The 15,559-nt window shown below is 43.6% G+C and overlaps 1 protein-coding gene across 1 annotated transcript in view; it reads left to right on the top strand.

Annotated features, from left to right (window-relative positions):
- Window positions 1-460: 460 nt before the first annotated feature.
- LOC136639784 (cytosolic phospholipase A2 beta-like) overlaps window positions 461-15,559 on the top strand; it is a 42,953-nt gene continuing 27,854 nt past the window's right edge. Inside the window, exons 1-7 of the mRNA XM_066614332.1 lie at window positions 461-560; window positions 7,510-7,646; window positions 8,228-8,359; window positions 8,579-8,634; window positions 12,502-12,544; window positions 12,752-12,815; window positions 14,454-14,581. Of these exons, the coding sequence (XP_066470429.1) occupies window positions 461-560; window positions 7,510-7,646; window positions 8,228-8,359; window positions 8,579-8,634; window positions 12,502-12,544; window positions 12,752-12,815; window positions 14,454-14,581 (660 nt within the window). The remainder of the gene's footprint in view (window positions 561-7,509; window positions 7,647-8,227; window positions 8,360-8,578; window positions 8,635-12,501; window positions 12,545-12,751; window positions 12,816-14,453; window positions 14,582-15,559) is intronic.

Genomic DNA, 15,559 nt, shown 5'->3' on the forward strand with positions numbered 1-15,559 from the left:
ATTGGAAACATGGTCTATAGATCCATCAAGAGGGCCAACAGTAGCAAGCCAGCAGCTGTATCTTCTGTTGCTCTATGAAACAGAAGAGCAGGGCAGCTTTTCCCCCTGATCTGCTGTTGGGCCACCCTGTCTCCTAACTGGCTATTGCCCAGATACATATGCACAGTGCTTTCTTTGTAAAAAAAAAAAAAAAAAAAAAAAGGTGCAGGAACTCACTTGTTAATCTATCATCTATCTATCTATCAACTGAACTTTGAGGAGTTTTGCAGCCTCAACTGGCCCCCCTTTTGGCAACTGGTAACCAACCTTTATATTTTGCAGCCATGGAGCACCTTTGCTCCAAAAAAAAAAAAAAAATCCTTCCTCATAGGGATTTGAACCCCCACAGACCAGCACTTTAACAATTGAGCCATAGGCACTCTTAGACTCAAAGTGTTTGGAACTAATACTTGAGGTGCTGATGGCCACCAGCTGGGCTCAAGACCTTATAAGTTCTGAGCAGTTTGACTACAGGCTTTCCTATAGCCCAATGGAGAGAGTGCTGGGCTGTGGAGCACGAGGTCAGAGGTTCAAATCCCTCCCTAGCCCGCAGTTTAAAAAAAAAAGGTGGAGCACAAGGTCAGAGCCGAGGGTGCAAAAAAAAAAAAAAAAAAAAAAAGGTGGAGCCCGAGGTCAGAGGTTCGAATCCCTCCCTCAGTGAAAGGGGAAAAAAGGTTCCCGTGCGTTCTATTACAAAAAAAGCCCTGCATATGCATGCCCAGTGTTTGCTTGTAAAGGCATAATAATAGACATGCCTGGGCCCATGGCTACTGGAAGAACTTGAAAAATATGTTAGTGTAGCAACTTGCAAGCTTTTCACCTTCAGGGCATGATTTCCACTCCTCCTTTGTTAGCTTGTTGTATCTCTCCATACTGGGTACCAAAGAACCTGCTAAAATTCCAGGACTGTCTCAGTTTTGTTCTGTTCTCATTGCAGAGCCAAGAGTTTCCCGTTTTCCTGCTGTCTGTCCGAATCATACAAGCCAATATCACTTCTTGCAGAGTTTCGTGTAAGTTGTCTACATCCTTCATTAACCCACTATACTCAAAATATGCTTGAGGGACAAGACTGCTGGAACAATCCTATGCATGTCTACTCAGAAGTAAGCCCCATGGTGTTAAATGAGACTTACTCCCAGGAAAGTATGCATAGGATTGCAACCTGCTTTAAATAAAATAGTCACCCAGGGTCATTGTGAGAAGTCCTGGATAGCTTAAGTATCTGCAGATCTGAAGTGCCTTGCTGGTGTCTGAGAGCTGAAGTTTCCTGGAGGATCTCCCAAGCCCCTAAGCTGCTTTGTTGCTGTTCTCAAGAATGAATATAGCAGGATGGACACCCCAGTGCATACTATATGTATGTCTTTGCAAAGTTTTCCAATGGTTTCAGTGGAACAGAGGCCCTCTTCATATTCATTCATTCTCTACCTTTCTCCTGGTAAGGACAATCAAGGTGGCTTACAGAATTAAAAACAATAATAAAGCATAAACAATAAAACAAAACAGATCCCAACAGTTAAAATTACATTGATTAAAATGCTGGCACATCATGTCAGTTACTGAACGCAATCCTGAAAGGTCTCCAAGGAGAGATCTGTTCTTAGTGCCAAGGGGAGGGAATTCCACAATTGGGATTCCATCACTGAGAAGGCCCTGTTACTCGCTGTTACCCCCTCACCTCCATTAATGGCAGCATGGTTCAAAGGACCCCTTCTGATGAGCTCAGAGGTCCACCTGTTATATATGGAAGGAGGTGGTCTCCCAAATCCCCTAATCATGAGCCATAAAGGGCTTTAAAAGTCAAAACTAGCACCAGGAGTTGTGCCTGAAAATGAACTGGCAACTAGTGTAGCCACCAAAGCAGCAGCCCAAATGAGTTGAACCCAGTGAGCCCCACAACCACACAGGCAGCCACGTTCTGCGCTAATTGCAGTTTCTGAACAGTCTTCAAAGGTAGACCCCACACAAAGTGTGCTGCAGTAATCTAATCTAGATGTCACTAGGGCATGGGTCACCAAGAACAACTGATCCCAAACCTCTGGAGAGTATGTGAGAATGTCTGTGGATATCACAACCGTGTGGACAGAGTTGATTCAACAGATCTTTCCAATGGAATCTTAATTGCAATGAATGGGCCCCCCTTCACACCCTCTCACAGCCATCCTTATGTGTAGCTTTTGGGGCATATCCAAACTGTCATACCAGCAGGGAAGTGACATCCAGCGCACCTGCTGGAATGGGGAGTGAAGCTGAGTAATGCCCTCTGGGTAGGGTGAGACGTAGAGTCAGGATGGGAGCCCAGGTCTACCCAGCAGGTAGATCTGGGCCACAAGTCTGGGCGGCAGCCCAGGTCTACCCGCCTGGAAGAGGTGGCTCCAGGTGGCAGTTGGTATGGGAGCCCAGGTCTACCCAGCAAGTAGATCTGGGCTCCGTCCAGACAGGAGTCCAGCTCTACCCACTTGAAAGAGGTAGCTCCAGAAGGCAGTTAAAATGGGAGCCCAAGTCCACCCAACATGTAGGTCTGGGCTCTAAATCCAAACAGGAGACCAGGTCTACCTGCCTAGCAAACCTTGGCCACAGAGGCCAAAGGTCAACTGAGAGTCATGTTAACCTGACCAACTGTGAGAGGCTTTCCCATTCAGTGGTTGCTCTCTCTTGAAGCACAGTGATGATTAGGTGAGAAAGAGCCTGGTGGTGAATACTTTTCAAGACTTGCAGCATGAGTTTGCTCCATGAGAATGTGGCTCCTACAATGCATGTGTGTGTGGGGGGGGGGGGGGAGAAGATTCCAGACTCTTGATAATTGCCTTTGCTTACAGTAGTGCAACCAGTTATTTATACTACTGTAACAATTACAGCTATGTTGTTTACTGTACCACTATATTGTTCACAGTATATTGTGTACTGTACCACTTGTGGAAATGTATACTGTACCACTGTATATAATTGGGACCAGTGATATCCATTATAAGACCTATAACCTCTTCTCATCTCTTCCTCCCCCTTTCTACCTAATTTAACAGAGTACATGATGTTACTTTGCTGAGTGTTTCCCCACCCCTGCCTCACATTACTGACTGGTGCTTTTGGGGGCAGGGAAGTGTGATCATGTCACACGCCAGGTCCATCATGTTCCATGATGTGAGACACAGTCATGGGGTGCTGCCTCCCCGCACAGTAGGGTGACAACTGGGGGAAAGAACCTTGCAATCAGTTCCACTCACATGGTTATGGTGAGGGTTTTCACTGTCCCCAAACTGCTGTGTTGTAAATAAGACCTTATCCCCTTTGAAACAAATTCTCTTCAGATACTGAAACCATGAGCAATAAACACATAGGAGGGAGGTGGAAACAGAAGTGTCACTAGGGGTTGTGTCACTCAGTGTGAGAGCTCATTGCATCACCCCTGTATTGGACCTGCTCCCATACTAGTCCATACATAATAAATTAGAATATCATATGCATAGCCTTAATTCATTGGTATCACCAAGGTTGGCATCACCCCCATTAATTTTATCTATTTCTTTATTTTAATATATAACAGTATAGTCCCCACAGCAAATCAGTAACCAACAAAAAACTAGTGGCCAACTGATGACACTCATACAACCAAATAATAAGATGTCTGGTATGAGCTCTGATACATGGAAACGAGAGCTGACTCATACTAATGCCTATTCAAAAATACCAAGACTTATTGGTTTCCTGTTGTATCACAAGAACTCCTTATTGGCTCTCAAAACAAATGGCCTCACTGGTCAGCTCTGAGTTTTAAAAATCCACTTTTTGTTACATAAGGCACAAAATTTATTTTGGACTCCTTCCCTTCTCCTTTGGGTCATAATTTTATGCAATCATTGGATCATAATTTCTATGAATTAAGATACATAAAGCTATGTAGGCTTACATAAAATGCAAATGCTAGTCTTCACAAAACATAGGCAAACATTTTCTGAGATCCCAGGAAATTTCCATCTCCCCTCCTTTGACTCCCAGGTTCCATTTCTGACCCTTAGTTCAGGTATAAGATATAATCTGACCCCTGCACCCTCCTCTCTTGGGCCCTGCTTGCATGTGTTTGTACTGTTAAATTGCATGCATGTAGTCATGATGTCCTCCAGGGTTTTCTACACCATGTAGAGTCTACATATGTACAGTTTTTAGGGGAACTATGCAGTCTCGTGAACATATGTAGTTGATGGGGGGGGGGGTGCTTGCTATTTATCACACTGCTTCCCTCCCCCCATGTGCTTTCACTGTATTCACTTTGTACATACAAAAAGACTTTTTTGTGCTTAGGATCTTGGTCTGTCAGCCTGATGGTCTAAATCTGCCCTTAATTAAGCTGAACTTTAGCTTTGGGTCACAGGTGTCAAGTTTGACTTGCTAAGCAATCCCTCAGTGTAGGCTGAGGAAGAAATTTCCTCTGATTTCTGGTTGGTCACTAGGGTCATCAGTTGTGACATTAGAGTCACCTTTGCGTAGCAGGATCTTCTGGCAGTTATGACTGTACAGTAACATATCACTGTTCTATTGCACAGTAGGTCACAAGTTCACACCATAAAGAATTCTTGTCTGTGTTTATCAAGTATATCCAGGCCATTTTGTTTACACAAACACTCTGCATCCCTTGCTCATGAGCAATGACTGCAGTCAGTCTGCTTGCGTCCTGAAATAGGTTAGAGTGTCTGTAGATTATCACAGAAGTAGCTCATTGAAAGGTACAGAAAAGTCATCTAGTCTGCTGTAGTTATATAAAGACAGGACAGGCGAAATGATCTTCTTTATTGGATTAACTACTTGCTGTGAAGTGATACAAACATTTGGATTTCGGAGAGTCTTCTTTGGGCACAGCTCTTCCCAACAAGATACCATAAATACCAGTTCAGCCTACTGATAACTTATGCCCCAATCCTATTTGGGCCTGCCAATATCCTATCTCCCTTCTTGGCTTTAATCTGCTTTCCTGGGTCCAATTAGACTTTTGTTACCCTTAGGGAAAGCCTCCATGGGACTCCTCAGATCTATTCCTCCTGTTTTGCAGGCATAAGATGTGTAACAGTGTTGGAGACAGAAGGGGTTAGGATATTGGCGCATGTGAGTGTAATCAATCCCACCCTGGTCCGCTTCCCTCCCCACCAGTGGCGTCACTAGGATTTGAGTCACCTGGTGCGGGAGGCCTGTGCATCACCCCATGTAGTGGGCAGGGCAATGCCCCAGGTGGGCTTGGTGATGTACCATTGCCCTGCCCCCACCCGTTTTTTGGCTGTACCTTTTGTTAGAACACGGATATTTCAATGTGGTTTGTTTCCTTGCATTCTGCATGAAATTATGCATTGATTGATATATAACATGATGGCCTTATTCCTCCAAACTCTGATTTTCGTGATTTTGAAAACTTGTAGAGTCTCACCCCCCCCCCCCCCCCGTCAACTTACTAGCACCTTATTGCAGCAGTTTTCAAACTTTTAGCACTGGGACTCACTTTTTAGAATGACAATCTGTCCAGGACCCATTGGAAGTGATGTCATGGCCAGAAGTGACATCATCAAGCAAATTAAAATAAATAATTATAAATAATTAAATTAAAATTAAAAACCCCTGCTAATTGGGTAAGAGGCACTTTTTCAAGTGGGTGCTCCTTTTTTTAGCAGGGGGAGAGTAACTGGCCCACCTCACCCCAGCACTGTCTGTTTTAGAGGCTGTCTGCTGGTATTCTTTTTGCATCTTTTTAGATTGTGAGCCCTTTTGAGACAGGGAGCCATTTAGTTATTTGATTTTTCTCTGTAAACCGCTTTGTGAACATTTAGTTGAAAAGCGGTATATAAATACTGTTGTTGTTGTTGTTATTGTTATTGTTATTGTTAAAATAAAATAATTACATAAGGGGGGGCCAGTCCTGTTCCACCAAGTGAATCTACTCTGAAGTAAGTCCTATTGTGGTCAATGGGGCTTACTCTCAGGAAAGTGTGGGTAGGATTGCAGCCTGTGAGCCCAATCCTATGCATGTCTACTCTGAAGTAAGTCCCATAGTGGTCAATGGGGCTTACTCTCAGGAAAGTGTGGGTAGAATTGCAGCCTGTGAGCCTAATCCTATGCATGTCTACTCAGAAGTAAGTCCCATTGTGGTCAATGGAGCTTACTCTGTAGCCTGCCTGCAATAACAACCTCCCAAAAAGAATCAGTGAGATTTCCAGCCCTCCCAGTGCACAGTTTAAAGTTCTTCTGTTTCAAGCATATCAAGATAAAGACCCACCTGGCTTTGCAAGTGCAAAATAGAAAACATCCCCTTATCAGTTCAAGCCATGTTTTTGTCCTTTTTAGTGGGGGGAGGGGGGAGGAGGCTGCCTTCTGGAGCATTTGTTGCGCTCCAGGTCCATGAATCAGGACCATTCCAGTGTCCTCACATTCCCCTTTGCCTGGCCTGACCACCAGCTAAGGCACGTCTGCCTACTTGCAAGTAAATGCGATGCGAGGCTACTTCACTTTCCACAGAGCTCCATAGACTAGCAGCTGGGAAGGGCAACCTCCTTCTCTGTGTTTTTGGGGGCTGCATTCATTGGATCAGGACCATTCTGACGTCCTTGGAGCCTCTGAGCCTCCCTTTCAGTTTGCCTTGACTAAGGCACGTCTGCCTACTTGCGAGTAAACGCGACCACGTTGCTTCGTTTTGGGCTCAGACTTGCAGCTGGGAGGGGGAGGTTCTCAGGTGTTTTTGGGGGGCTACATTCATTGGATCAGGACCATTCTGGTGTTGTTGGATTCCTCTCAGCATGCCCTTTCCGATGGACTATGGCAAGTGCACCTACTCGCGAGTAAACGCGCAATACGGCTCACTTTCACTTTCCATAGGGCTCCATGCATTTTTTCCTTCCGGTTTTTTGGCCATAACTTTTGAATGAAAGGAGCGATTTCAATTCTGGTTTTTGCACTGCACTCCGCTGGCCATTCTGCACCCAACAGTTTATGGTATGACACGGTAGCTCCTAACACCACGCTTAGTGCATCCTCCCCCAGGGCGCATCACACCCCTGGTGTGTCACCCAGTGCGGCCCGCACCCCCTAGCGACGCCTGTGCTCCCCACCACACCCAGGAACACCCCCATTCCTCTCCCTCTCTGCCTCATTTCACCCCCAAAGCCACTGAACTCACCTTTCCCTGTCCAGTGGTGGGCCTCCTGCAGTGGTGGCCGCTGGCAGCATGTTGCGTGTGCCACTGCCAAAAGCCATTTTACGACAGTGGTATTCTATTCCACTGTGATGAATCCTTCTCCATGCAGAACAACTCCTGGGCGGGATTGGGCTAACAGTCTCTAGTAGAGACTATTGATACAAAAACATGTTGGGACAGACGCCACCCCTGTGCCAGAGAAAGTCAGCAGAAACCTTACCCTCACTCTTTTCTGCTAAGGTTTAGTATATTTTGAATATTTGATGACAAAAATGTACCAGTTCTTCCATTCCCCACTGCAGTGTTTCCGTTTGATTGCTATGTGACATTGCATCTGCCGTCAGCGTCATGCGAGAAGTTCAGAACCCGAACCGTCAGGGACTCCAGAAAACCAGTCTGGAATGAGACTTTCTACTTTAGAATCCAAACTCAGATCAAGGTAAAGCAATGAAACACAAACTGCCACCCACTTCCGTAGAAATCCTGCAGGGCAGATGAAAATAAGGGCAGAATGTTGGAGATGAAAGGAAAGAAGAAAGCTAGGTTCCCAGGCCAAAGATCTGGTAGGTACTGCACAAGGAGGAGAAGAGATATCTGCAGTATATTTCAGAGAAAGAGCTGGTAGGTGAAGACTAAAGGAGATAAGGAAGAAGTCTCACACTACTACAGTCACACTCATTTGAACGTTTTGGAAAAAGAGATAAGATAATTGCTTGTCATATTATTTCTCCCATTTATATAAAGCCCAGTCTGGATAATTCTTTACAGCCCAGTCTGTATCATTTATGTGCAGCCCAGTTTGGAGCATCAGTGAAATCATGTGCTGTTATTCCCTTCCATTAACTACAATAAAAAAATCTCACATGTATGTGTGAAGCCAATTAACTGGTTTGTTGTCATGGGATTTACAGTACTTGATTTATACTAGCAGTGGAATGTGGGTTATAATAAAAATGACCAGATGGCCCTCTCAGTTAAAAGGAATATACCATCTTGCCATGCCTTCTCTTCTGTTTCTAGAATATCTTACAGTTGGAAGTCCATGGGGATCACTTATTCTCAAAGAATGACGTACAGGTGGTTGTTGATTTTGACTTGGCAAAAGTCCAGCCTGGAGCAACAGTCCTTGAGATATTCTCTTTAAAGCCAGAGGTGAGGGTCAAGAAATAAAATGGTGAATGTTGCCTCTTTTCCTAATACTAAGCAGTTACTTAATATTTGAATACTTGGATATTATTCTCCAGTGTTACTAAACCCATTACTTGAGTTGACCAGGGTGGCTGCACAGTGGAAGAGACTTGTCAGTTCTTCACTGAGAGACTTCTGCATTGACTGGTCGAATGATCATTTACTGACTTTTTATGTTATCAGAAAGAAAATTCTCTCAATCCTGAATTTCTGGAAGTGGAATTCAAATTGTCTGCAATGTAAGTGATTTGTTGGAAGTGTATTGGTGAGAAAATATTAATAAATTGTTGGTGTTGGGAATTCCTCTTTTTCTTTTGTTATCTAGTGGTCAGCTGAGGCTTCTGTGTTTCTGCAAATCTCTTGGTTTTAATCTGATTTCACAACCACCGCAGATGCCTGCCCATAAGTTGCTCTCACAGATAAGTCGAGGGCAGGTTTTGAGTCAAAATAATGGGATTTTCTATGACCCTCAGATAAGTTGGGGGTGGGTGGGTTTAAACTTAGAGGGGTGTCCAAGCCTGACTAATTTTGTCAGATTTTTACCTGAACATTTTTACCTATGTTCTATCTCATAGACCATAAGATACATTATGGTCTTAACTTAAAGTTAACAATTCATTAACTTTAAAATCGTATTCTTCACAACCTTTTTGTAAACTTTGTCAGAGTAAGGCCACAATCCCATCCACACTTTCCTGGGAGTAAGCTCCATTAGAAAAGCCTAGGGTTGGGCTCTGAGTGCACTGTAAATAGCATACCAGTAAAACCATTAATCAAATCCTCCTTTAAGGTGCATGGTGTGTTAAGCCAGTAACTCTATACATATATAACATAACTGGGAGTGTGCAATTCAATTCACAGCAGAGAGACAAGCAACAAGGAATCATTGACCAAGTGTAGCTGCACATAGCTGCAACCTGATTTACTCAGAAGCAGACCCTCTGCAGGTCTGCACACAAGGAGGCACCACTGCCCATCCTCCTACAGAGTCCCCCCCAGGTACAGATGGCCCCCTCAGTCTGGCAAGGGGGCAATTCACTCATGATGATTTTTGCAGAAATTTCTTGCCATATAGGCGAGTATCTACAGTAATCCTTTCATCACATGTTCCAGTTCTGTTTACTTTCGAATTCTGTCATTGTTTTTGTAGTTGAGGCAGCATCTTTGGGTCATAATCATACATTGTGCAGAAAATAATGAATTACAGGTTGAGTCTTGTTATTCTTGAGGATTCCATTCCCAGATGGCAAAAACTGCATTAAAACAAATCCATTTAAAAAACAATGTCCCCTTGCTAGGCAATTTAAAAACAGCCTCACTGTCCTTTGTGATGTAAAACAGAGACATTAGGCAGACAATCCCTCAATCAGTCACTCTCCAGGTGCTTAGAAAGGCTTCACTCTGAGCCAACCCCTCCCTTCACCCAGAGCGGAACACTGTGAAAGAATGCAAAGTGAATATCTTTCTTTCATGTGCTGAAGGGCAAGAGAGGGGTCACTTGCCTTGGAGTGAAGCTGTTCTAAGTGCCTGGAGAGGGAATGATTGATGGATTGTCAACAATCTGCCCTCTCTCCCATTAACAAGGCTTTTTTTAAAATGACTTTTTCCCTCTAATTTAAATGGCCCTTTTCATCTTATTGAGATAAAACTGCAGGTGAAAAATCCTTGTATAATTGGGTTATACCTGTATAATTGGGTCATACCTGTATAATTATAATTGGGTTATATCTGTATATACCTGTTATTCATTGTTTTCTCTGATTCTACCACTAATAAGTAGTGATAATTTTCCAGTTCTTGAGAGGCTTTCTTGAATGTGTGGTCAATTTTGCACAGTGTCTTCTGCTAATCAGGATACCCATTCAGATGGACCAAAAATTTTCATTGCTTACAGTAGTGCCTTTAACCAATAAATTAGTATTAATTCTAGAATTGATTTGTTCTTCTGCTTGCCTTCTCCAATTAAGATAGAAGTTGGTGCATTTCAAAGATATATTGGATGGTGCAAAACTGGTTTGTTAGGTAACTGAAGAATAGCAATTGAATAAATTATGAAAATTAAGGGCCCAATCCTAATGGGATGCTGTGCCACCTGAAGTGATCCCAGTAGCACAGCATGCTTTATGGCAACAGTTGATAGGTCATTCAGCATGGCTGGGCCGCAACCTCAAGCAGTAAGCAGCTGCTTGACAGTGGCCTGCCAAGGAGCTCTGGTGCTGGTAAGTCAGTGGAGGGGTGGATGGGTGGGAGGTATGGGGTGGGCAGAACGGGGCATGAGGGGGGCAGAGCGAGGTCAAGAAGGGGACTGTATTGATGGCAGAGGCTCTTCCAATATCTATACCCCTTCCTGGCCTTGGTTCACCTTCCCAGGTCTGCTCAGACTTGTGTGGTGAAATAGCTGGGGCAGGTCAGAGTAGCCACTAGGGCAGCATAGGCTTACCCCCAGGTAAGGGAACAAATATTCCCTTCCCTGTGGAGATATTTGGGACTTCCCCCCCAGTGGATACAGCACCCACTCTGGTGGCACAGCTGCATCCGCTGGGGGTTTAGTTAAGATTGGGCTGCCTATACCCTATTTGTACTGAATTCAGAAGCATGTTCAAAAATAACTATAGACTTGTAATATTATTTTGAAAAAAAAAAATCACCTGAGAGATTTGGCCCAGGATATGAAAGAGGATGTTGCAAAGGCTGTGACTGGCAGTCATGTTATTTTATTAGCAGCCTACAAAGAACAAAGGAAACCAGAAAAACTTGACTTCCAACAACAAATCTATCAGTTAGAGGCTCAGAATAAATTATTCAAAGCAGCAGGAGCTTGCCACAAATTGCGACTTGCTAAAACAAGTTGGACAGTGACTTAACTGGAGTCCTGTAAGGAAGAGGAAGCATGACTTTATCGAAATCAGGAACATCTTGAAAGAGGGAATGAGAAGAACAGGTGATGAGTATCTATGGTAGCTTGCAAGCAAGAAGAACAAATATAGTTCTTAAAGAGGAGAGCATATGTGCTGAACAATGAGTTGCTTAAGGAGTGCGTTGGAGAAAAAAGTTTATTTTTGCTGTATTAAGAACATAAGAACAGCCCCACTGGATCAGGCCATAGGCCCATCTAGTCCAGCTTCCTGTATCTTACAGCGGCCCACCAAATGCCCCAAGAAGCACACCAGATAACAAGAGACCTGCATCCTGGTGCCCTCCCTTGCATCTGGCATTCTGACATAACCCATTTCTAAAATCAGGAGGTTGCGCATACACATCATGGCTTGTAACCCGTAATGGATTTTTCCTCCAGAAACTTGCCCAATCCACTTTTAAAGGCATCTAGGCCAGATGCTGTCACCACATCCTGTGGCAAGGAGTTCCACAGACCAACCACACGCTGTGTAAAGAAATATTTTCTCTTGTCTGTTCTAACTCTCCCAACACTCAATTTTAGTGGATGCCCCCTGGTTCTGGTGTTATGTGAAGCATTTTATGTGGAACAATCATTTCTTAATTTTTATGGCACTCCAATGGCGAGGATATATATTAACAGATATCACTCAGACCCCAATCCTATCCAGTTATCCAGCTCTGATGCAACCATGCCAAAGGGCATGTGCTGCATCCTGTGGGTGGGTGGCTGGCAGTCTTGGAGGCCCCTTCAAGGTAAGGGAGCATTTGTTCTCTTACCCCAGGTCTGCATTGTGGCTGTATCCCTGCTGGAACGTTGGTTAGGACTGGGCCTTCAGTCTCCTTCCCTTGATTAGAGGCACCAGACAGGGTTGTTCCCTTTCCACATTACCATGCACTTGAATAGCACTTTAACAATAACAGGAATAAGAGTTTTATAAAAATAAAAAATAGCATTACCTTTTTCCCCCTGGGCCACATTCTAGGCCTCTTGAGGCCTGGTCTATCCTTGCTCCTTTATTAATCCTTGTATTTCTGGTGTACAGAATAGGACTATGAACAGATAAACCCATGCCAGCAGATTCTCATATGATAAGTTATCACAGAGCACTTGTTGCTCTTGATCACGCACTTCCATAGTCTTATTTATTCAACGCCAACACCTGAATGGGGCCCACATTAATTTGTTTTTCTTCTTCTTCCTGTTTCAGTGCAGGACCTCCTGAGCACCTAATTTCCAATGGAGTGCTTGTGGTAAGAATTCTTTGCATTTAAGCTCTTGATTCTTATTCAGTTTTCCACCCACTTGTGAAGGCTTCCTTTAAGAAAGACGATGCTGTGGGATGTTTTGTAAATGTAAACAAGAAATGAATGGAATTAAAATAATTGTAAATAATTTTTCTTCCAACATCCAGGTAAACAGGCCCTGTTTTTCAGCTTTGTGCCTATTTGTTTTTGCAGGCCCAAGAACTTTCTGTCCTGGAGGTTATAGTGGGCAAGGAGGTGAATGAGCAGCTTTTGAAAGGTTGGTCTCTCTCCCAGACATGTAGCCAGCTAGTGTTCTACCAGCCTGTCCTTGTATTTGTTGGAAAGATTTGTCAGATTCTTTTCACTGACGAAATGCCAAATAGTCACAGACTTTTGGGAGGGTTTAGAGGCTTTCATTACAACTGTTTAGTAAGTTACACAAGCCAATTGATTCAGTTTGGATACATATGTTCACTCTTCATTTCCCATCTTGTTTCTCAAAGAACTACACTCAGAAAATCACATTAAATAATGTGAGATAAATAAAGTATCCATGTGACAATGTATGTCACTTTACATAATTAATTTACATTTAAAATTTGAATAAATTTACATAAGTTTACATACATGAATATATTAAAGATGAACTTATATGAATGAATGAAGGTCTTGGAATAGCTCAAGGCCTATAAAAGGCCTGGCACAAAGCAAGGCCAGCCTTTCCTTCGCTGCCACTGTTGCATCACAGATGTGAAACAGCAAGCAGTGGAGGGAGCCCTCATCCCACAGCTCACGCAAGCGATCAAACAGTCACCCTCACGCTGAAAGCAGTTGCGTTGGGCCAGTGCGAGCTCCAAAAAATCTTCAAAGGGCCAGAGGCTCATTGGGGACTGGGGGCTCCCTGAGGGCCGCATTGGGAGTCCTCGAGGGCCGCAAATGGCCCCAGGGCCAGGGTTTGGGCACCCCTGGTTTAAGGGGAACAGTCATTCTCTTGGCTCCATTTTCAGTTATTTTTCTCAAACTAGAGAAGATAAGCTAACCCTCTGAAATATCTATCATATTCTTATAGTATATAACCAATTTGTAGGCACCAAAAACCAGTGTCATGTTATAAAGCGGAAATCAGGCCAAATTAGGGCTAACATAATTTGGTTCCAAAAGTTCTCCTCTGTCAGATACTCTTTGAGTGTTTGCTTAACGGTGAAATGACACACTTCCCTCAGGAGACTTGGGTAGCAAATTGCCCCATGTTACACAAATTTAGGGGGAGGATGAAAATTGGCAACTGGGATAGAGTTGCATTGCATTGACTGCTGCTCGGTTGAGTTAGTTGTGTTGCTGCTGCTTCATGTATATTTGATTTCTTCTGGGATGTTGGGTGAGGGGCTTGACCCAACGGCCTTTGAGGGGCTGTGAGCCCTTAAGCAGTGCCTCAACTGACTGAACCCTGGGAGCTTCACCTTTCTTGAATTTGAGTTTCAGATTTGAGATTTTCATTCAAATTTATGAACAATAAGTGAATTTTGATGGTTTTTAATTTTAGAGTCTGCTTTAAGCCAGCATTAACACTTCCTTAATTAGCAGAGAAGACTATCCTTGTTATAATGTATTCGAACAGTTGAGATTGTTGCTATTGGTGTATAGTTGATATATCCAAATTTCAAGAAAATTGTTGACTTGTTCCCACTGTGCTTAAATGAAAGTTCCATATGAGCTGCATATAGAAAAAAAGTCCTAAATGAATATATACAAGAGCAGAAAGACTATACAGAACTATATGTTCAATGACACAAAAGATGTAGAGAGATTTTACAGTGTAACAAGTACCTAGGAATGATGGTATTGGTATTCACCCACTCATTTTAAAAGAGCACGAATCTGTAACTTGTAACTACAATATTATCACATTTTCTAGCCAAGAAAACTATCATACTTACTGTGCAAGAGTCTTATGAAGGCACGCAGAAAACAACCAAAGATGTTGACTCCTTCCTTTTTCATTGCATCAAGAGTTGGGAACCAGTACTAAAAGTCAAGTTTCAGGTAATGGTCACTGTCTGCCGCATGTGCCCATAGGTACCATTAGGAAAATGTATGCAATATACTTCCACTGGATCTTGCCCCAGCTCCACTCCTTTGCTTTTTCCATCTGTTTTGGGTCTTGCAATTGGCTATCAGAGAGCAACCTCATAATGTCCTGTCTCTTTGCAGCTACAATTCCACTTGGTCCACAGTACTGTACAGTTGCCTTAAATATCAAGCATACCTACAGGCTATATAGCTAACATGGTAAAGGGCTCTGCTTTGAGCAAGCTGCTCTGATGCTGCACAGTTTGTGAACATCAGGCAGCCTAATTGTAACTCCCCACACTCCAATGTAGTGGAACAGTGCAGCCTCCGCTGCATCCCACAGGGGAGTTTCAGCTTCTGGAGGACCTTGCCCTGGAGTAAGCCCCAGCAACCTTCATGGATCATTTTGGACCTGTGCCAGTTCTACAGCTGGTGTAAGCCTGCATTGACCCGGGAAGGTGGATCAGACTTGCGAATGGGGTTACAATTCAGTAGGTACTGCTGCCACTGAATCCACTCTCTTCCTGGGCCTGGTCCACCCTCATCACACCCGTTGCTTCCCCATTCCGCCCACCTCTGCACCATCCCACCCTCTCCCTACCTTCCTCCCAGTCTTATGTTCTTATAACCCGTGTGTGGGCTGACCTGCTCTGGTGGGTGTCTGTTGTCTGCCATTGCATGGACTGAGAGCCCAATCATGAGCTCTTATTGCCAGTAGTCTAATGGTGCTGAGTGTTGCAAATGTGCCATAAGGCACGCCTGCAACCCTCGGTACTGGTCTAGTGCTAGCTTAATAATAATAATAACAACAGGTATTTATATACCGCCTTTCTTGGTCTTTATTCAAGACTTTATTCAAGGCGGTTTACATAGGCAAGCTTTATTAAATCCCTATTAAATAGGGATTTTTACAATTTCAAAGAAGGTTCTTTCTTTCAAGAACGACTACAT

The sequence above is a fragment of the Tiliqua scincoides genome, chromosome 1 (assembly GCF_035046505.1).
Source record: "Tiliqua scincoides isolate rTilSci1 chromosome 1, rTilSci1.hap2, whole genome shotgun sequence".
NCBI classification, from domain to species: Eukaryota; Metazoa; Chordata; class Lepidosauria; order Squamata; family Scincidae; genus Tiliqua; species Tiliqua scincoides.